The 20,825-nt window shown below is 52.4% G+C and overlaps 1 protein-coding gene across 17 annotated transcripts in view; it reads left to right on the top strand.

Annotated features, from left to right (window-relative positions):
- Fam178b (family with sequence similarity 178, member B) overlaps positions 1–20,825 on the top strand; it is a 107,832-nt gene that overhangs the window by 83,165 nt on the left and 3,842 nt on the right. For 9 of the 17 annotated variants that reach the window (XM_087567252.1, XM_087567249.1, XM_087567250.1 and 6 more), the window contains 2 exons: positions 1,612–1,699; positions 8,930–9,055. In XM_087567252.1, coding sequence (XP_087423378.1) covers positions 1,612–1,699; positions 8,930–9,055 — 214 coding nt within the window. Of the gene's footprint in view, positions 1–4; positions 442–611; positions 753–1,611; positions 1,700–8,929; positions 9,291–9,560; positions 9,693–12,219; positions 12,282–20,825 lie in introns of those variants that run through there. The other 8 variants (XM_087567257.1, XM_087567258.1, XM_087567254.1 and 5 more) reach the window with 7 other exon arrangements.

Below are 20,825 nucleotides of genomic sequence, written 5' to 3'. Positions count from 1 at the left end.
CCAGGGGAAATCTCTTTTTAGGATGATAGCTTTATTGAACCACAGTGTACAGATGGACAGACAGACCAATGAGCATGTGACTCGGTAGTCAAGCACATGTGAAACTTGAGCCTGCCCAGAGCCATGGGCCTTGCATCTGGTCCCTGCGGTGTCTTTTCAGGGACCTGTCGGAGGTTCTCTCCAGCACTGCTGTTACCGTCGAGCATTTTTCTCAGCATCCAGTCTCTAATGTGCCTTTCCCAGCAGGCTTTAATGCAGGCCTTTCTTTGCTCTCCTTCCTCTGCTCGTCTTACTCCCTGGCATGGCTCAAGACAGTAGCATCTGAAACCCAGCCGGCTTCCGTTCTGAGTGGGTTACCTAGCACTGTGTGGTGGCCATACAGAAGTCACTCCAGAAGACAATAGGAATGAAATTCTGTGGCTTGGCACCTGCCCGGCATATGTAAGCCCCCCCCCCCCGTATCATCCCTATCAGAATAAATAATCCATGCACAGGGCCGACTGCCGGGTTACCAGTGTCCGGAGATACTGGAAGGCCACTGTCCAATCTCCCTAGCAAGGTTGGGTGATTAAATACAGAGTATTTGCTTGGGAGTTTGCCCTGTCACCTAGGCTCGAGGATCCCAGGACAACTCCCAGCCCCATCCTCCGGTCTCTTCTTCCTTCGTCTCTACTTCCCCAAGTGCTTAAGGACCCAAGGATCTGAAGGCCACTGGGGCCTTCATTCCCGAGGAGAAGATGGCTCAGTTCTGAGTAAGTACTGACTAGGCATTGCCACATGGCTGCTTCAGACGTCCAGCTCGGCTGAATGAAGCAAGAGGCCTGTGCCACCTCACAAGTAGCTCGGGGAGCAAATGGTCTAGGAGCTGGGGCTGGTGGCTTCATGGGCATTCCTGGTGCTCTGCCTCTCTTGTTCTCTTTGCTGACCCCACTAAAGTCTGTCCTGCTGGCAGACAGGAGGACAAACAGCACTATAAGGCCTTGTCACATTAGCTGTCCCACAGGGAAGTTATACTCTCTTAACTGTCCAATGAAGACCCAAAAGCTACTTCAGAGTGAGTTCCTCTGAAGCTCAGGATGGTAGGAGGGGAATCCCAAAGGAAAGGTCTCCAAATTATGGGTGAAAACACACACACACAGACACACACACATGCACACACGAACAAGTAATAAAGCCTGATCTCAGGAGGCCAGTCACCCGGTCTGCTTGAAGTCCTTTGAAATTTGAGAGTCAGTGCATGAGGCAGGAGGGGGGTAATTTCCTCCTTAGTGTCAGCCCCTTCTGTCTTTACATTTGTCAGATTATTGCTTTGTTCATGGTTCAGTCCCCAGGCTCTTCTGCATGCTATGCTCTACCACTGAGCCTCACCTGGTTCTGTCTCTTCATCTGTGCATGTTTATTACGCAGAGGTAGGAATGGTGTCCATTTCTGAGTAGAGCTTCCACCCAACCAGACCCACAGATTCATATCGATCTGAGGGGGTTACAGCTCCAAAGAAAAGTGTATTATCCTCTCTCGGGTAACCTGACTTACCCCATGCTTCCCAGAACATTCAGAAGCCTTTGTTCCTCTAGCCTACCCCTCTCAGATTCCCTTGTTCTTCTCTCTCAGGCAGCTTAGAAGTCAGCTGAGTCTCATGGTTATTGCCCGGATGCTGGGTCAGCAGGAGTCACTTCCTCTCTGGGGAGAGAAGACCCAGGTGAGTCTGCCTTAGCATGGCCAGGAAGACCTCTGGTGGGCCACAACCCCCCTCCCATGACTGAGGTATAATCAGAGAGACCATCCCCGACCTAAGCTGCGTTCGAATGCCTTACTCCATCCAATTCATTGTTCAACAGTTACTGGAGCCAGGGCATAGTACAGTGGTAGAGCACTTGCCCAGTGTGTGTGTGTGTGTGTGGCCCTGGGTTCTGTTATCTGCCTGGAGGGTGAGTCTGAGTTCCCAGCTGCAGGGGAGGCCAGGTCAGGAAGGCTGTTTGAGTCTAGGAGTTAAGGGTCCAGCCTGGGCAAGGTGGATGTGATGGTTCACACCTTTAACTCCAACACCTTAATTCTAGCACTCTAAAAATTATTGTCTGCACAACTACTCTGTCCTAGGCACTGGGGATTGATCATATCAGTGAGTTTAGGGGTTGTATTACAGTTTGTGAGTTACGGTAAAACAACAAAACATGATGTCATTTGAGCTTTGTTTTGTTTGTTTGTTTTTTTTTTGTTGTTGTTGTTGTTTTGTTTTTTTGTGACAGTTTCCCTACTCCTCCTGCCTCAGCCACCAGAGTGCTGGAGTTTCAGACTCCGGCTTCAGCAGGTAGTGCTGTCTGTTGTTGGTGTTTTTATTCTTTCAGAATCTCATGCTTGCACACAACATGCTCACTCTCTTGCTTTCCCCTAAGGCCTCCTAGATCCACCCCTCGCCCCATTCCCTCCTAACTTCATGTGTTGCCCGCATACATGCTGATGTGGGACCATCCACTGGGGCAGGCCTCCCCTCCAGGGGCCATACTCTTGAAGAACTCTGGCAGGGCTCGGCAGTTAAGACACTTGTTGCTCTTCCAGAGGACCAGAGCTCAGGTCCCAGGGCCTTCCTGTTCTTTACTTCCCAAACCCCTGTCCATAACTTTTGCTAGACAGAACAATAAAGACAGAAAGAAATGCTATGAAAACTGCTCCAACCAGAGTCCCCCATTCCAGGGTTAGATGTTCCTGGGGCAGCAGGGGTGAGTACTGGCTTCTCCCCTACTCCTCTCGGAGGAGCTCTACCACTGCCTGTAAGCTCAGAGGCCATAGCCCGGGAGACTGCAAGGATGAGTTAGGCAGTTGAAGCCTCTGGCCTCCCTAGGATCTGCCTAGGGCCCTTGCGGTTTTAGGATCAGCACTGAGCAGCCAGGAACACAGGAAAAGGCCTGCTCAGCACATCCCCAAACCAGGTTGCTCAAGAACTAAAGCCAAGTTTTTGTGAGGTAGCTAAGAAGGGTAGTGTTGGTTAGGTAGGAAGGAGCGGGCTGGGTCTGGCCCACTCCCCCACCCCCAGCCTTGAACACTTTCACCTGAGCATGGTGAGGGAGCTTAACATGGCAGAGACAACGTCGTTTCTATTCTGGCTAACATGTCATTCAGGGAGGCCTACTGGCTCTGTCTGCCACCCTCCCTCACTTATATCTGTTGTGTTGCCCACACTCCTGTTCCCAGGCAGAATCTCTAGGGCCCCCAGAAATCAGTGATGTCTGCTTGCTCTCCACTGTCCCTCAGCCCAGGGCCTGGCCCTCACCAGGAAGGCAGTGAAATGCTTGTGGGATAAAGAAAGAGCCAAGTAAGTGTCAGGGTACCTGAGGAGAGGATGCTCCGAAAGCCATCATTGGAGGGCATGGCTGCTCTGAGGTCACTGCAGACACACTGAAGAAGGGAGGGCAGAAGGTTAGAAAGTTAGGAGCAGGCGTAGCTGAGATGCAGCTGCCAGGCAACCTGATAGGAAGGAAGAGGAGGGAAGTCAGGACTCGAAGGGGAGCATGTCCCGGGGCCTCATGCCCAGAAGCTGTGTTAGCAGTGACTCAAAGGAGGGCTCATTGCAAGACCTGGTAGGTTTACTTGGCCTGAGACTGTTGAGGGAGTGTGAAGGGAGCTACAGGGCTGCCTGGGCCTGGAGAGGGGCCTCGGGGAGGGAGGGAGGCAAGTCCTGAGTGCTGTTTGGTTAGTCAGGGAGCTAGCTCAGGAGGTCTCTGTAACAAACAAAAACCCAGGATCACAAGGCCTTGGAGGCAAGTAGAGCAGGGCTCAGCTTCCTAACTGGTTCTTCCCTACACCCGCCTGCTGCTTGTGCCCACTGTGGGCCCAACTGTATACCTGTCTGCCCCTTAGACACTGACTAGGAAACTCATAGCCCAGGCTCAGCCTCAGACGCCAGGTGTGACAAAACCAGACAACTCCAGAAGAGGGTGAGCCAGCTAGCTGTGACCTGGGTGACTAACATTGCCTGAGGCTAGGCTTGTGGAGGAGGGCTTACAGGATGAGTCCATGCTTGCTGGGCCTCCTGCCTGGAGGAGCAGGAGCCGGAACCTCACCTCAGTCGCTGAGAGAGAGGAAGGCCCAGCAGGTGTGTTCAGTGTCTGGTCACTCTGCACTCGACTTTGCAGTCTGACCTATCACACCCATTCCTTATGCTTGCCTTCAAAGGACCACCTTGTCCCCACAGCCAGCCATGACACCTCCACACGCCAGTCCCTGGCTGGGTCTTCTCCCTTGGGCCAACCTCACCCTCCAGATGCACTGACCTCTTCCCACCTGTAATACTTGCATCCATGCAGCTGCTCTCACTGTTCTGAGTGCTGTTCTTAGTGCTTGTCTTCCTCAGAACCTGGGGCTGGAAGAGCTCCTACTCTATCCATGTTTTATAAGTGGGGAAACTGAGTCAGGGACACTCCCCAGGGCTGCAGGGCAGGGGTGGGGCAAGGGTCAGAACTGTACCATTGACGACTTCAGCATGCCACTTCAAGCTCTCCAGCCCAATCCCTGGTTTTAGGCAGCCTAGACAATTGTGAAAGGTCTTCTGAGGTTGACTCTTATAGAAGCAGAGGCTTAGGGCCTGAAGTGGGATAGGTTCTCAGTCCCCCAGCTGCTCCCCCTCCCTCTGCTCCTGTCTCAAACCATAGCCAGAGCTCCAGGGGCAGGACAGAGATAGAGAGCTGGGCTTGAGAGGCAGCAGGCAGGTAGCCAGCAACCACCTAGCACTCTCATGTTCCAAGAGAGTCCCAGGTTGGACCAGTACTTCCTAGTGTTCCATTGAAATACTGGGAATGTTCGGAAACAGTCACTGTTTGGCCTGAGGCCCCAGTGTGCTCTAGAGTCCAGTCTGGGCAGGAAGGAGCTGAGTGAGATGATGAAGCAGGCCAACAGAGGCACCAAGAGAAAGTGACCCTTGGGATGAGCCTATAGAGAATGCCAAGAGCTGAGGAGAGATAAAGGCAGAGAGGGGAGAAGTGGCACTGGACAGGTGCAGTCTCATGAGGGCAAAGGGACGGAGGGACATGTGCGCACAGAGCTCTAGGAAGCCAGGTTTCCTTTGGGTGGGTGAGTGGGGGTCACTTCCACCAGAGGAAATAACTATGACAAAGGCCCCAGGGCTCAGGAAGGAATAGTCATTGGGTCGGAGGGAAAGCAAAGAGGCTGGTGTGGCAAGAGCAGGGGATAAAGGTAGGTCACAGAGGCTGGGCTCAGAGAGGTAGGTGAGAGCCAGAGCCACAAGGAGAGACAAACTGATCTGCAACAACTTTACAGTTGGCTAGCGGCTGTGTTGACAAAGGAAAGCAGCTTTTGGGGGACAAAGCATGGAGGGTGAGCCTAGCATTCTGCAGGGCAGCTGGTCTGGTGGGACAGCAGCAGAGTCGTGGCCAGATACCAGGTCACTTCCCAAGGACACCCAGCAGGGCTAGGGAAAGGTAGGCAGAAGCCCTCCAGAAGCTAACGTGAGGGAAAGAGGCAGGCTTTCCCCAGCCTGCACGATGCAGGGGGGGAAGGTTTGGGAGGAAACAGGAGCTTGTTTCTTATATCAGTCTCTTGCAACACAGAAACAAGGCAAACCATTTTTAAAAATATGTGTTTATTGTGTGTGCAAACTAGTGTCCATGTGGAGGGCAGAGGGCAGCTTGCAGAGCCCATGCTGGATGCAAGGATCAACCTCAAGTTACTCAGCCTTGGCAGCAGGCACCTTAACCCTCTGAGCCGCCCTATCAACCCACTGTTTGGAGACTTGCTGTGAAGCCATTTGCTCTTGAATTTCAGTTCCTCCTGCATCTGCTTCACAAGTGCTAGGCTTACAAGCACGTGCCACCGTGTCTAGCAGCAAACCACTTTGGTCAAAAGAATTTTTTTTTTTTTTAAATTTTGAACTAGGGTTTCTCTAGGTAATCCTAGCTGTCCTAGAATTTCCTATGTAGACCAGGCTGGCCTCAAACTCAGAGATCTGCCCGCCCTCCTTCTGTCTCCCAAGTGCTGGAATTAGAGGCACGTGCCACCACATCCAGCCCTAAATCGTGTCTTGAAATTTGGAAAGCCAGGGCTTTGAATGGGGTACAAAAGTTTGGATCTCCTAGGAAACGGTTAACTAATGCCCTAACCTGCTATTTAGCCATTCACTTGTCTAATGAATACTTAATAAGCACCCGCCGTGTGCCAGGCATGGTGGTGGCCATGTGGACACTGCAGAAGGCCATGATGACAGTCCTGACCTCATAGCCAGGGCGGGGCCGATAAGACATTAAGCGGGTGAATTCTTTGAGTACATGGTGTTATAGAGAAAAAAACTGCAGGGAAGGGGATGCAGAGGTGTAAGCACAGGTGGTATAAGCTGTGGGTTAGATGTGCCAGTGGAGTAGGAACAAGGAGGGGGCAGTTCTGCACTGTTTCCATTCAGAAGCCAGAGAAGGGCCCGGCTCCAGAGAGCAACAGCAGGTCACTTTGGACCTCCTAGTGCCTCACAGTTGCCTCTCCTGCGCACATTGGAGCCATTGCCAGGGATTGAGAGCCTGAGCCACATGCTGTTGTAGACGACTGCTTTGCCAAGATCTCTTCTGCCTCTTCCTGCCAGGAGACTGGCAAGGCCAGTGGAGGCCTGTCCTTCTGGGTGATCTTCACTTCTTGCCCTGAGGTGTCTGCCCTAATGGGCCGAGCGTTTGCTGAGTTGGCACTCTGCAGTGGAGGTGGGGGTGGGGACAATGTTGATCTGCTTCTGACCCTCCCTCTACAGGACCTTTAGGGACCAGAAAAGCCCTAATCCAGAGAGAGGGTGGTATGTGGGGGTGGGGCGACTGGAGAAACAAAAGCGAATCTGAGACCAGATTGCAGGAGTGCACCAAAGCACCACCAAGCTGCTTCCTGGAGGGAAAGGGAAAACACAGTCGTGAGCAAGTGCTCCGCCTGTGCCTCCCCCTGCCAGCCCTGCCCCCACCGCCTGAGCAGGGAGGGTCCTGGCTCTGGTGAACCGGCCTTCAGTCACTCTGGGGGTGTGGATTTGGAAGCAGGGCGGGGCAGCCCTGTGCTTGCACAGCTGTGAGCCTCCAGTGTGCTAGAGGCCAGGGCTGTTTTGAAAATTATCCCCAGACTTAGAAGGCGGGCGCAAGGCAGTGCTGCTCGGAGTATGGCTGCTTCAGATAGAAGCGGCTTCTGCCTAGACCTTCCCCTCTTTTTTGCTGCCGCCTTTCCGCTTTGCAGAGAAGGCCTGGCCTCCTTCCAGGAGCCAAAGCCAGCCTGACTCCTAGTCCCTCACCTGCTCCTCCCTGCCTGCCCAGCTGCTCTCCAGGGCTTCCAAGGTTGGGGGCACTGAAGTGCAGAGCAGGTGCTGGTGGGGGAGTCACAGGAGGAAGCCAGGTGCGGTGCCACCCGCTGCTGGGGGCTCAGTCCTGTTGCCTGTAGCCACACTGCACCTGCTAGATCTAAGCAGCCTGTCCTCTTGCTACCCTCTCGCTGCGTCTCCATCTGCATCCTTCCATCCCGGGGTGGCACATGGATGCCTTAGAATGGCGAGGACTAGGGCCTACCCAGCCATGGCCCAGCATCTGGGCAGTCCTTGCTGGGGCCCTGTCTAGACTACCCAAACCCAAGTTTGGGGTAACTAGAGGGAGGGACTAGCTGCAGGTTCACTAGACGGGGCTGGACTGTGTCTTCAAATCGAAGCAGGAGGTGGGGTGCCTAGCAGATTAGCACATGACCATACCCCCTGCAGACCTTATGTGGAGTCTCCATCTAAACAGACCAGCTGAGGGGATGTTTCTGAGACTGAGAATATAGATATTGGATAAGAGTGAATTGTTGGTTATTTTGTTAGACAAGAAAATAACACAGTGTTTTAGGAGAAGAAAGAGAGAGCTGGGCCAGGCACATATCCTGGTACTCAGGAGGCAGAAGTGGGAAGATGACTGGAAGTTTGAGGCCAGCCTAATGCACATAGGAAGTACCAGACCAGCCAGAAACCATGGCAGGCAGGTCCCTACCTAAAAATATAATAATAATAACAACAACAACAACAACAATAAAAAGGGACGGTAGGCCTGGTGGTGCGAGCTTCCTAACTCCAGCACTCAGGGGGCGGGCCTGTGCGGCGCACAAGGGTTAGGCCACCTTGGAACACAGAGGAGACCTTGTTTCAAACACACAGTGCTATTGGTATTGGTGGACACTGTTATATTGTAGGGGATTCTCCTGTTGTGAGTTCCTTATGACTTAAAAGACTCAATATTAGGAATTTGCAGGACAGGAAAGAGTGTGGTACGGATAAAGAGGACTTAGGCACAGCAGGCAGAGAAGTTGTGGTCATGGCTTACAGGATGGATAGGCAGGCGTAGCTGAGGAGGACACATGGTCCCCTTCCTGCAAATCGAACATGTCACAGCCACAAGCCAAGGGACAGGAGAGGGATGCAGGGGAAAGTGTACTATTGGTTGAGGTCCTGCTCAGTGGCAGAGGGAATCTCTTTCTTAGTCTTGGTTTTCCAAGGAATTACGATAAACCTGTAAATGTTAGAGGAGCTTCCTAATTCATCACAGGGATCACTGCGTGTGTGTGCGTGTGTGTGTGTGTGTGTGTGTGTGTGTGTGTGTGTGTGTGTGCGCGCGCACGCGCACACATGCACATGCCCATGCCCATATACATGTCCCTCCTCCTAGGAAGAAGGGATGTAGACTGTTTTAGGGACTGTTTGGGGATTTAGCTCAGTGGTAGAGCGCTTGCCTAGCAAGCACAAGGCCCTGGGTTCGGTCCCCAGCTCTGGAAAAAAAAAAAACAAAAAAAAACCCAAAAACCCAAGGTCTAAGAGGTCACACAGCTCACTAGTGAGATGGATTCTGACCAGAAGCTGGGGTTCTGAGCCTCAGCCATGAGTTGAGGGTGTCCTGGAGAGGACTTGGGCGCACTCAGTCACTGTCTCCTTTTTCCTCCCCAGCTAGCCTTGCTCAGCCAGCTCCTCAGCCTCATGAGGCCATCATCCCTCAGGCAGTGTCTGGGCTCTGAAACATTGCCATCCAGTCCAGGGCAACAGTCAAAGGCCAGTGCCGAGCTAGACCACAAGGTGAGCACCTCAGGCCCTGCCTGCCTTCACTAACACCCTGCTACCCCATTTAGTGGGGAGGGTGGGGTTATTCCCATTGCACAGCCTGCAGGCCTTGTGGCTGCTAGCCCTTCCAGAACCACAAGCCACTGGAGGACAGAGGCCAGCAGGCTGCCGACTGTGTAAGGAGGAGGCATGCAGAAGTTCTCCAAACCCTTGAATTAGCACCTGTGCCCACCCGTGCATGCAGGCGCAGGTGAGGTTGTGGGCACAGGCATACAACAGAGCTTTGCTCAGCCTCTCTGCTTATTTCCACTAATGTTGACCTTCCCCTGGGTCTTCCAAGCATTGACAGCTCTCCTGAAAGCCAAATTTGGGTGCAGGTCAAGAGCACTGAGGTTCCCTGGCTCGGGAGGTTGAGCATCAGTAATAGTAGAATGTGCATTCTTGGGGTTAGTTTCAGAGCAGGGAGCAAGCCGGGCATGAGGGCTTCCAAGTGGATCTCCATGGGCTCTTCTATCCCTAGAGACTCAGGATGAAGAATGGAGAGAGGAATCTTTAAATTCAGGAAGGTGGGGATTCAGAAATGTCGCTTTTGAGGTTGAGTGCTAACAGTCCAGGAGTCCAGCCTTTGGGCATCACCCTGAGAATCAGATAAGTGAGTTAATTACCTAATGAACACAAATGAGTCATTAAGAAGATGGGATAATCCCCAGGTGCATGCTCCCCTTCCAGAATGTGCAGGGTGCGCTATCTTTACCATAGGATTCCTATCAGTGCTTTTATGAGGCGACAGTCTCCCCAAAGGTGGGTGCCACCTGAATGTCCCTCTTCTTTTGCCAGATGTTTTCCAGTGAGCTTAGAGGGCTCTAGAAAAGAGTCTGGGTCAGCCTCTGGGTAGGTAGTCGACCAGAGCTGGATACTAGAGAAGAGGAGTAGAGGAAAAAGGAAGACGAGGCTGCCGTCTGGGCTGCCTGAGCAGATACTGTCTGGCTTCCAGGAAGGAGCCTTGGGGGTCAGGCTACAGCCTCACCACAGGGGTGTGGCTCCCCGCCCCCCCCCCAGGCCCCAGGCTTCCACAGGGCTCAACACATTTCTGGCCTGCTGGAGCAATCACAGAAGGTGTGTATGTAGTAGTCACTGGATGGGAGAATAAGTAGGCTGTGGGATCCTTTGTGAAGGCTTTATGCATAACACCTCTCCCTCCTTGGTTGCCATTAGAGGTCATGAGTTTTGTCTTAAAGCTGGGGAAGAGGAGAGCAGCCCATCTGAGTGCTCAGTGCCCCAAAGCAAAGAGCATAGTGGGCAGGTGGGGACAATAGTCAGGGCATGGGCAGCTCCAGAGCCCCTGCTGCAGCCAAGACCACGGTAGAGCCTCTGGGCTCCCCTTCATCTTTACCTTAGTGAAGCACCCAAGGGCAGAGGCACGCAGGGAAGGGCAGCAGGGACAGCTGATGTGTGCATGGTGCCCATGGGGTCTAGTGGATTGCTAGGATAGAGAGAAATGAGACGTGGCTCCAGGCCTGTGCCTGGACTGAGTGCTGTGGTGCTGGGAGGAGCCAGGCAGGTGACCAGGTCCCACCCACCGCAGCCGACTGACTCCTCATTAGGGCAGAGCGTGTTTCATCTTCAAAGATGCAGTGGGGCTACTCAGCAGCCAAAACGAGCAGCAGCGGCGTCATCCGCCCGAGTTTACAGGGAGTGGTGGTCTGGGATGGAGCAGCCTTTCATCCCCAGAGCTCAGTCTTTGCTGTTTTTCTTCTTGAGTGCAGTGGGGAAACTGAGGCCAGAGTTCAGGTCAACTGGAGGTGATCATACACGAAGGAGATGGCTTCTTCTCAGCCTCTGGGGCAGCCATACTGAGCTTCTGCCTATCCCGTGCTAAACTCACTCCTGTCTGGGAGATTTCCTGCCCTGAGCTGCAGGGGTCACAGCCCTACCCCAGTCCTGCAAATAGACAGGTCTGCAGGCTCTTCTCTGCTCTCCCCACCTCCTCCCTGCCTCAGGCTGGCTAACCCTCCTCCTTTTGTCCCTCTGGCTCCACTGTTGTCCCTCTGTCCCACTGTTGTCCCTTTGCACATCTGGCTGTCCGTCTGGATTGTGGGCACAGCTGTATGTCTCAGCACTCATGCTTTTTGCACTAAATGAAAAACTGAACAAATGAATGTGTTCCACCTCTCCCACTCTGCTCTGTTCTGCTCTCCTGCCCTCTCTCTGCCTTTACAGCAGCCCCCACCCCCACCCCCGGTCTCTTAATATCCTTGTATCATTAAGACCACAAGCATTTATGGAACCCTGGACTGGAGAAGTATTACCTTGGGTAATGAGAGAGCCAATCACAGGGCATTGTTGGTAATTATAAGTTAGTAAGGTTCCTGCCTGGGAAAGCAAACCACCAAGTACTTGAACAAAAGAAGCAACTGCTTGCTTGCTGGCTTCCAATCTGTGGGGGCAGGGAGGAGGAGTGAGAGCTGCACTAGAGGCAGGGGCAGGCTGGGTTCCCAAGCAGGCTGTTTGTCCTAGCAGGGTCAAAGTCACTTACGTGCTACTAGCACATACAAAATTACGCTTGGAAAATAAGGCTTTCTGTGGCAGGCCAGAGCCTAACTCAGTAGTAGCATGCTTACCTGGCTTACATAAATAAAGTCACATGTTCAAGCCTCTGCAGTGCCAAAAAATTGAGATGGAACTTTAGATGATTAGAGGGCTCAACTTTTTAAACTGTGCCTAGAACCTGTAGTCCAGGCTACTCAAGCAACTGGGGGATGGGGGGTGGGGGTGGAAGGTTCACTCTTATTCCCATGAGTTCAGTTCCAGCTCAGACAGCATAACAAGACACCAGCTCAAAATATTTATATAGAGTGCTGATCTCCTCGATGGCTATCTATGCCCTAGGCTCACCTGATTTGAGCTGGGTTTACCCAGGGTGAGGGTAAACATCTAGGTGAGAAGATGCTTGGGGCCTGGCAACTAACAAGAGGCAGGCCTCCTGTCAGCAGCAGGTGGAAGATGACGTGTTTACAAAGAGGAGAGTGTAACAACAGGAGGGCTGGCTTCCCAGTGCTTCCTTTTGGCCCAAGGACATGATTCTGCCAGAGACAGCTCCTTCCCAGGCCTCTGTGAGACTGGCCTTCTGGCTGCAGGCAGACAAACATTGCATAACTTGACTCAGTTTTCTCCTCCAGTCGACCAGCTCAGCCTTCCAATGCAGCACCAGACTTTACTGGGGTATTTGCTTTGAACCATGGTAAGTGTCATCTGCATGTGGCCAGATGTGGCCTAGTTCTATCGTGTTCAGTCTCAGAGCTGAGTTGGGACCCATTCGCTTTTACAGAGATGGCTGACGTTTTGGTCTTGTTAGATCTGCCCTTATGTTTCACCACAGTCTCCAGCTCATTTTTGCTTTTCTCCAATGTCTGCTGCTATGTGTGTACACATTTACATTTATATGCAGAAGTGTATAGATACATACATATATACATGTAGACATACATACTTGTACTTTTTCTCTGACACTGCTGAGTGTCATGATGCCTGGTCACATGCTAAGCATATGCTTGCTACTGAACTACCTCACAGCCAGGATGCTGTATTAACGGGAACTTTTCCCCCTGTTAGAGATATGGAAGGTATAGGGAACCAGAATCTTGATGATAGGATGGGAGTATTTCTCTAGTTAGTTAAAACTGTCTTCCATTGTGGAATGAAAACTAAGGATAAGGAGGCCTGGGATAACTTGGCCCTGGGAGCCTGCCTCACCTACCCCCACCTCATCCCCACCCCCCACCCCACATGTGCCTCCTCTCAGTGTGTCAGTGGATGCCTTCCAAGGATGGCAGCTTGAAGCTCACTGAGGACTCACTGAGGACTTACTGACATTGGTCAGCTCCTGCAGGTGCGCTCACTTGTGTAAGGTTCACTCCCAGGCTGCTGTGTGCTGCAGAAGCCTGGGGAAAACTTGTTTATGGAGGAGCAGTGTTTGCAAAGAAATGATTTTATGGGGGTAGGGTGTGCTCCTGAATGTGGGTGATGCTGGGGATAGGCTCCAGCCAGCTGCAACTCTATAGAGGTGTGTGTCTGCCAGCCTGTGTGGAGGGTGTGGGCTTGCCATGTGTTTGTGTGCAAGTGCTCTGTGTATCTCCTGTAAACCCTTGTGGTGTGCCAGGTGTGTTGAGAGACTTGGTGAACAAGTTTTGCTGCTTTTTCTGCTGCAACTGTAGACTGCAGCAGTCTGTCCCTGTGCCTGTGCTGGCTGACCTTGCCAAGAACTGCTTTAATGGGAGGTTGTGGTGGGGAGAGGCCCACTCTCACTGCAGGGACAAGATAGGGTTTGCTGCCCTCTGGCATCTCTATGCTCGCCTCTGGCCTCTTGCTGATACTTCTAATCCCAACAAGGGGACCTGTATTCTCTGGGGCTTGACTTGAACCTGTGTCATCTTCAAAGACAAGTGGATCCTGGAGCCTCTCCTCACTTAGTCACCTGAAAATTCAGTAGTTGGCCCACACATACAGTGCTGTAAACTTGGGTCAGGCCAGAGTTAGGAGAGCTGGGAGGAAACTGGATTTGAGGAACAGAAAATAGACATGAAGACTCCTTGGTTCTTCCCTGGCTGCCTTGTGGTTCTTCTGTTCCATCTTCCTTCCTCCAAAATGAGGAGCATCAGCTGTATTTTGTCAGAAACCTGCGCCTCCAAGAAGCTGACCCTGTAGGAGACTTAAACTACATGCAAGTCTAGGAACCTGTAGACCAGCAGGGCCCGGGCCCAGACCAGATTTGCTTGGTTCCCAGAAATCAGGGTTCTTTGTAAGAACAAGAGCCAGGCTTGCAGGGACAGAGTGAAGCCCAGGAGGCAGGGTGGGGTCCAAGGAGCTTTTATTCAAGCCCAGTCAGCTGGAGGGCTGGCCTGCTCTCTCCTTCACCCCAGTCAGCACAGGGCTCTGAGGACCCTTAGGGTTCCTTTCCAGCAAGTAACTCCTCAGCTTGTCCTGCTGTTCTTACCTGAGGGTCTCCATTTCTTTGGGCGCTCTGTAGATTGCCTTCAGACCTGTTATACTCAAGCTACCTGGCTACCTGGAGCCTCTGCCCCATCACCTACAGCCCTGAGATGAAACCTCAGCACCCTGCATGCTGATGGCCTTGTTGTCGCATCTTCCCATCTTCTACTTCCCGTCTGTTGAACCCTGGGGGTCCTAACAGTTCACATACCCTGTGACTTGTGTACTCCCTGCGAGGCTGGGTCCCAAGTCAACCTTAGCCCCAGGCCTCCATTGAAATGCCCAGCCTAAGCAGAAGTAAGGCATGCCAGGGACCCTTCCCACCAGCTCCGCACCCAGCCTGGCTGCTGCTGCTTCTCTTCACCAGGCCTGAATCAGTCCAGAGTGGGTCATAGGAGCACATGCTAAGTGCTGCATTTTGGCTACTGCCTGCTGCCTGCTGTCTGTCTTTCACCCCTTCAGTCCCTTCTCTTTGTCCTTGCTGGACCTCTTTAGATGACCCAGGCTTAAGTAAACCCAAGGTTACATGCACAGTGTCACAAAATCCGCTTCACTTTCTCCATGCTTGGTCTACCCTATGGTGCATTCCCAGAGAGGCTCCCTGCTGCCTTTGTGGGAAACCCTGGGTTGACCTCCTTTTCTCGGTCACCCTGGCCAGGAGTAAAGAAAGAGCATCTGTCCCAGAGTCAAGTCTCACTGGCTTGGCATGGACCATGATTGGCTAGTCCAGGTCACATGTATTCTGCTGGAGTCAACTCTGTAGACACCACCATGGAACAGTTTGGCCTAAATGTAGGGACAGGAAGCGAGGCCACTCTTACAAAGGAAGGGGTATGTCCTAGGTACCTAGAAACTTTGGGCTGTGCAGTACACCCTGTTCTTCTGTCATGGGCTTTGAGGGACACCAGCTCTCTTTACAGATGGCCATTCCTAGTTATTCCTCGAAGGGCTCCACATGCTCACCCATGCCCTCAGGCCCACACGCTGATAAGCATGCATATGTGTAAGCCTGGACTCTCACACAATCACATACGTAGACTCCTGTAGCTAGAGAGGGCCTGGGCAGAGCTAGACTTTCTGTCTAGACTCCCGTGGGATCAGGGTCTCTGGTCCCAGCTGGAGAAGCAGCTGCCTGTCATCTTACTTGCCCTACCCCCACCCCAGGAACCCAGAGAGGAAGGGTGGGCAGGGTGGGACCACTCTCCCGAGGCTTTGCTCATAGCCCTGAGGTTCCTCCCTAGGGAGACAGGCCCTGGTTCAACTGTCAGGATAGCAGCACTTCAGCACATGCCCTCAGCCTTCCTGGAGATTATGTCCCACCCCTGCCTCCTGTGCTGAAGCTTCCCAGCTCCCACCCAGTCCTCAGAGCAGAAACAGAAACCCCTTAGGGTCCACTCTCAAAGTTGAGGTGGACTTACAAGAGGATCCTACTGTGAGAAGGCTCAAACCTCATTTTCTGGGAAGTTAGAACAAGCGCAGGTTCACACTGTGAGGAGATGTTGGGGGTGGGAAATAACATATGGGGACATCCTGGGCCTCTCACATCTTCCAGCACCCTGGGAAGATACCTCCTGCTCCGGACCCAGCTGGTCCTAAGAGCAACTTTTCATTTAGCGGTTGTTCCCATCAGCTGAGCCGGACATCCTGTTCCTGTCTAGATGCTGCCAGTCTGTCCCCTCTCACCCTAGAGTGGCCTCATCCCTGTTCCATTTTCAGGGCTCCACCCAACCGTATGGCCCATCACTTTCGCTTCGAGAATAGGGTGGCCTAGCCCTACCCAGTGGTGAATCTGGCAGGCTATGCTGTGACGTCTGCTGCTGGCCTCTTGACCCTGCATCTTCAGGGACTCTGGGCTATGGAGGGTATTATGTCACACGTCTCATTTCCTAGCAGTTAATCATGTGTCCTCATCACTTCCTACTTGCTAGGGCTAGTGGCCAATGCCCTGTCCTGGGCAGAGGCACTCTGGAAGCCAGCTTTTCTTTCAGAACAGACGTCGTCTGCTTGGTTGCTGATCTAGTGCCTGCCATGGACCTGCAGCCGCATGGAGGAGGAGAGCAGTTTGTAAGGTTTGCACATAGAACAGAGAAGAAATAATGTCTTACAGATAAGATAGCAGGTGCAAAGTGCCAGTATCCAGATAAGGCATACTCAGAAACACACATGTCCTTTTGAGGACTCCTGAGATAGTTAGAGCCCGCTTCTCTCCTTGAGCTGAAACTCTTGGCTTGGGCCTGTGAGTAGCCTTACTTGAGGATTACTCAGGATCAATGATGTTGTTGTTGTTTGCCAAACCCCAGGAGGAACACCTGAGCCATGCCCTTGGAGCACAGGCCTATGGACCCCATCTACACAGAAATACACACAGTGTTTCCTGATGAAGAGGAAGAACCCAGACATCTGTTTCTTGCTAGACTTTTCCCTCACTGGACATGTTGGGTATCTAGCCAAAGTTGAGCTTACACATATGCCATAGAGACATAGGGTTACCAGGCCTTCTCTGTACATACAGAGGGGTCTGTATGTCAGGATGCTGTGATACTGGATTTTAAATTTAATTTTAAAGGGCAAATGAATCATAGTCTACCTCTCGCCACAGGTGGCCTAAGGGTCAGCGCAGCTTCTAGAGCTCATCTTCAGCCAGTGTGCTCAGCCGTACCCGGGAGGACCCACATCGAGGCAGGAGTGGCACTTAGTGCTGGATTCTTCTGGGATCGGTTGTCAGGCTGGGCTGGGCCTCTAACCTTGGAGATGAATGCATGTTCCCCAGGGTAGCCACCAGCCGGGGCCCGTGATGTCAGAGGCAGAAACAGGAGATAGTCCTGGCATCCTGGAGCTGCTGAGCAGGTGCAGCCTGGGCCGCAGCATCATGGCTTAGAGAGTTACCTCCTCTCATCCTTCCTCCTCGGTATTCCTGGGCTAGCCTCAGCTCTCCCCAGTTCCTCCCCACCTAGCAGCTGCCTAGAGCCCGGCTTGACCTGCTTCTAGAGTCTTCTTGCCCATGAGACTGCTGTCCCTTTCTGCCCAGCAGGCTCTGAGGAAAGGGTTCCATTTAAAGACTCCGGGGTAAGACTACATCCTCTGGCATGACCTGAGGTGGGAGAGACTATGCTGCTGTTTTAGAGTTAGCGAGAGTGGCTTCCTGGGAACTCCCTTTTCCCTTCTTCCCTTCGGTGTCAGTAACCCAGCCTCCCCTCCTTGGCATCAGCTAGCAGGGGATTTCCTAAAGGTTGAAGCTCCTGGGAAATGTCCACCCATGTTCCCTTTGTCTCATTTGACAAAATCTTGCAAATGAGTTCCACTTGGCCCTTGAGACTTAAGGAGCAGTTGCTGAGATAGGAACTAACTGGAGGATGACGAGAGGTGCTCCCTGCCTGCTGCCTGCTGGGTGTCGTGCCCTGGGATCCTTTCATCCCTGGGTCCTTGTTTTGGAGGAGGGCCAGAATGAGACATGCCACAGAGAGCTTCTGGGAAGAGCCCTGCCACCAGACTCTGGGGAGAGACCCAGGAAGTGGAAGCAAAGGCCTTGCTGGCAGTGTGACCCAGGGACATACTGCCTTAGCTTGTCAGTACTGAGCCCAGGCACGCCCTGTTCTTCCTCCTCTGCCTCTGACCTCTGAGTCCTTGGCTAAGATTTCCCGATCTCTTTCCCATTGTGGTTTCCCAGCCTGGATCCATGTTCTTGCAGCAGGGGCCGGGCTCCTAAGCTGACTGGGGCCCTGCTGCTCCAGGTGAGGTTTGAGGCCTGGGCATCACAGCCCCACTGTCATGGAGGGGAGTAGTTATACCCCCCCACCCTGGGTACACACACACGAACACAAACTGATAGGACCTCCCATGGAATTTGAGGAAGACCAGTTGTGTCCCTAAAGGTAGAGAGACAAAGCCCATGTCCACACCTCTGGTCACTGCTTCCTGCTAAGTCTCTGTAGTGGCAGCTGGGACAAAACAGGTAACTGGGACAGGAAAATGTATCTCTCTACTCTGGCTGTTCACTTCACATACATCCTGCTCCTACTCTATATCCCTAACCACCTCGGGGGTCTCCAGGTAGTGCATTTAGAGGAAGGGTCTCAGGTTCTGCCTGCTCTGGGCTCAGAGCAGTCCCTAGCTCCTGCTAACGATTGGCTTCCCTGACTGACACAGAGGAACCAGCCACTCTGCCTCCACAAATGAGACCTTCACCTGCATGTCCTGAGGAAGTAAGGGGAGACAAAGGCTAGACATGGCCGTGTCCACACTGAAAGCTGGGTTTGTTTGTTTGTTTGGTTTCTTTGTGTAGCCCTGGCTGTCCTGGAACTCACTCGGTAGATCAGACTGGCCTTGAACTCAGAGATCTGCCTGCCTCTGCCTCCCCAGTGCTTGTGCATTAAAGATGTGAGTCGCGAACGCCCAGCTTTTAGTTGTTTGTTTGTTTGTTTGTTTGTTTGTTTGTGTTGACAGCATCTTAAGTAGCCCAGGTTTGCCTAAACCTTGTTATGTTTTGGAAGCTGAACTCAACTTGTTCCTTCACCTACCCAGTGCTAGGATTATACACATAGCAGGAGTTTGTTTCCTTAAGACAGGCTTTCACTGTGTAGTCCTTAGCTCGGCCTCTCAAATGTGCTCAAAGGCATGAGCCACTCTACTCTTGTTTTAGCAGGATTGAGGATGGAACTGAGAATCTTACCTTTGCCAGACCAGGGTTCTAGTACTGAGCAACACCCCAAGGCCAGACCCCCCCTCCCTCCCAGCAGGGGACCCAAGCATCTGCCTGTCCTGAGTTGGATTCCTGAGCCTTCCAAGTCAGAGTCTTTAAAGGGCCTGCTCTTGTAAGGGGAAAACACAGCAAGCCCAAGGCTGGTGTGCGTTTGGACTTTTCCTTTGGAGAAACAGCTTAGAGAATTTGGTGAACACCCTATCCCTCCTCCCCCAACAAGACCAAACACACAAACACACCTCAGAGTAGTTAATCTGTGGTTTCCCTAGAAGATTAAGTTATGGGAATCAGCAGTGAGGACTGTTGTGAAACTGGAGCTGTGCACTGCTTGCTTTTCCTAGTGAACCCCATGCACAGGGCACTTAGCTGGTAGCCTTTCCTCCAGGACATGCCTGGGAGCCCACAGCCTGCCCTCGAAGCCTCCGCCCGCTCCGGGTAGCTAAGCCCCGCCACCCAGATCATGCAAAGGCCTCCATAGTTGAACTCTGGGTGGGTCAGTCTGGGTAGGGTGGGGTATGCAGGAGAAAGGCATTTAGAAGAGAAAGGTCTGAGAGGTGAGGAGACACTAGATCCTCCCCCTCTGCTGCTGTAGTCATCTGAGGTCTCTCGAGCTGGGATAGTACCCAGTCCTCCGCAGACTAGGCCTGCCCCCAGCCCCACCGCCCCCAGCCCCTCTGCCCTGGGAGGTTCTCTGGCATCCTCTCCTGCTTCTCACCTTGATGCTTTGTTGTCACTAAGGGGCCTTAACTTCTTTCCAAGGCCATGTTCCTTTCTTATTCCAAACCCTGTTAGGCTCAATTAAAGTAGTTAGGGCCCACTAAAAAAAACTTCCACAAATTCAGTTGTGGAATTCAGTGAAATCTGTTATACAGATTTTACTCCAGTCCAGCCCTGAACTTACTGTGTAGCTAAGGATGACTTTGAACTTCTGATCCTCTAAGGCGTGTGACACCAGGCCCAGGTTTAGGGTGGTAGGAATTGTCCCTGAGGTCTCCTGCATGCTAGGCAAGCACTGTACTAAATGAGTTATATCCCTAGTCGCCAGAAGTAGCCACCTAAAAAATATTTTTATTATTTATTTAACATATTTTTATTTTAAAAATTAAAATACAATTACATCCCCCCTTTCTTTCTGTCCTTCCCTGTACTGCCCACCACCTTGCTCCCAACATCGTGATCTCTTTTTCTTTGTTTACTTATATAGGTTATAGTGCGTGCATGTGTGTTTGTGTGTGTGTGTGTGTGTGTGTGTGTGTGTGTGTGTGTGTGTGTGTGTGTTGGGGTGGGGAATGTCCACATGAGTAGAGTACATGTGCTCAAGGAGGCTAAAGGCATCGGAATCTCCTGGAGCTGGAGTTAGAGGTGTGAACCTTCCACCTGGGGTGCTGGCAGCTGCCATCTCTTTAGCCCACCCCAACCCTCACCCCCACCCCCGTATTCATAGCTGAGGGAAAAGGAGGATGTGGGCTGAGGATGCAGCTCATGGAAGAGTGTGTGCTTTACATATGTAAGCTGAGTTTAGTTTCTAGTGCAAACAGACAGACAGACATGCTATATGGAGGACAGCAATAGGAATATAAAAGACACACCTTGGAATCCTTTGTCCCAAAATACTGCGCCTACTGGTGTGTTCAGCCCACAGCAGATACTGCTACCTTCTAGCACCAGCTTCCCCCGCCCAGGAACCTCTAATCAGCCATCAACAACCCAGTGCTCCTTGGCTCCTCACCCTCTCTGCTGCCAGCCCCGCCCCCAAGCCATGCCCTCCCTCACCCAATTCCAGCCCTACAGGCTACCTGGCTGACCAGCCCTGCCCCCTCCCTATGCCTGCCTGCCTCTAGCATCAGCCCTCAGGATCTGTCTGCTGTTGTAATCTCCTGCCTCTGCCCCCTTAGGGCCATTTTTTTGCCTCAAATCCTGTCCTTTTGAGGCCCACTCTGGCTTAGTCACTTCCTCTCTAAGGCCCCCACCACAATCTGTCCAGAGTCAGAAGGACTCTTTCCCTCTCTGGTCTACTGGGAAGCTGAGATTTGGTATTTGTTAAGCAAATCATTCAATGCCTCCCAAAGCTCCTTGCTCTGAATGAAACTGCTTTAT

Source organism: Rattus norvegicus, chromosome 9 (assembly GCF_021556685.1).
Source record: "Rattus norvegicus strain SHRSP/BbbUtx chromosome 9, alternate assembly SHRSP_T2T, whole genome shotgun sequence".
Lineage (NCBI taxonomy): Eukaryota > Metazoa > Chordata > Mammalia > Rodentia > Muridae > Rattus > Rattus norvegicus.
Note: the sequence above shows the minus strand (reverse complement) of the source record. Positions and strands in the feature narration are given on the sequence as shown.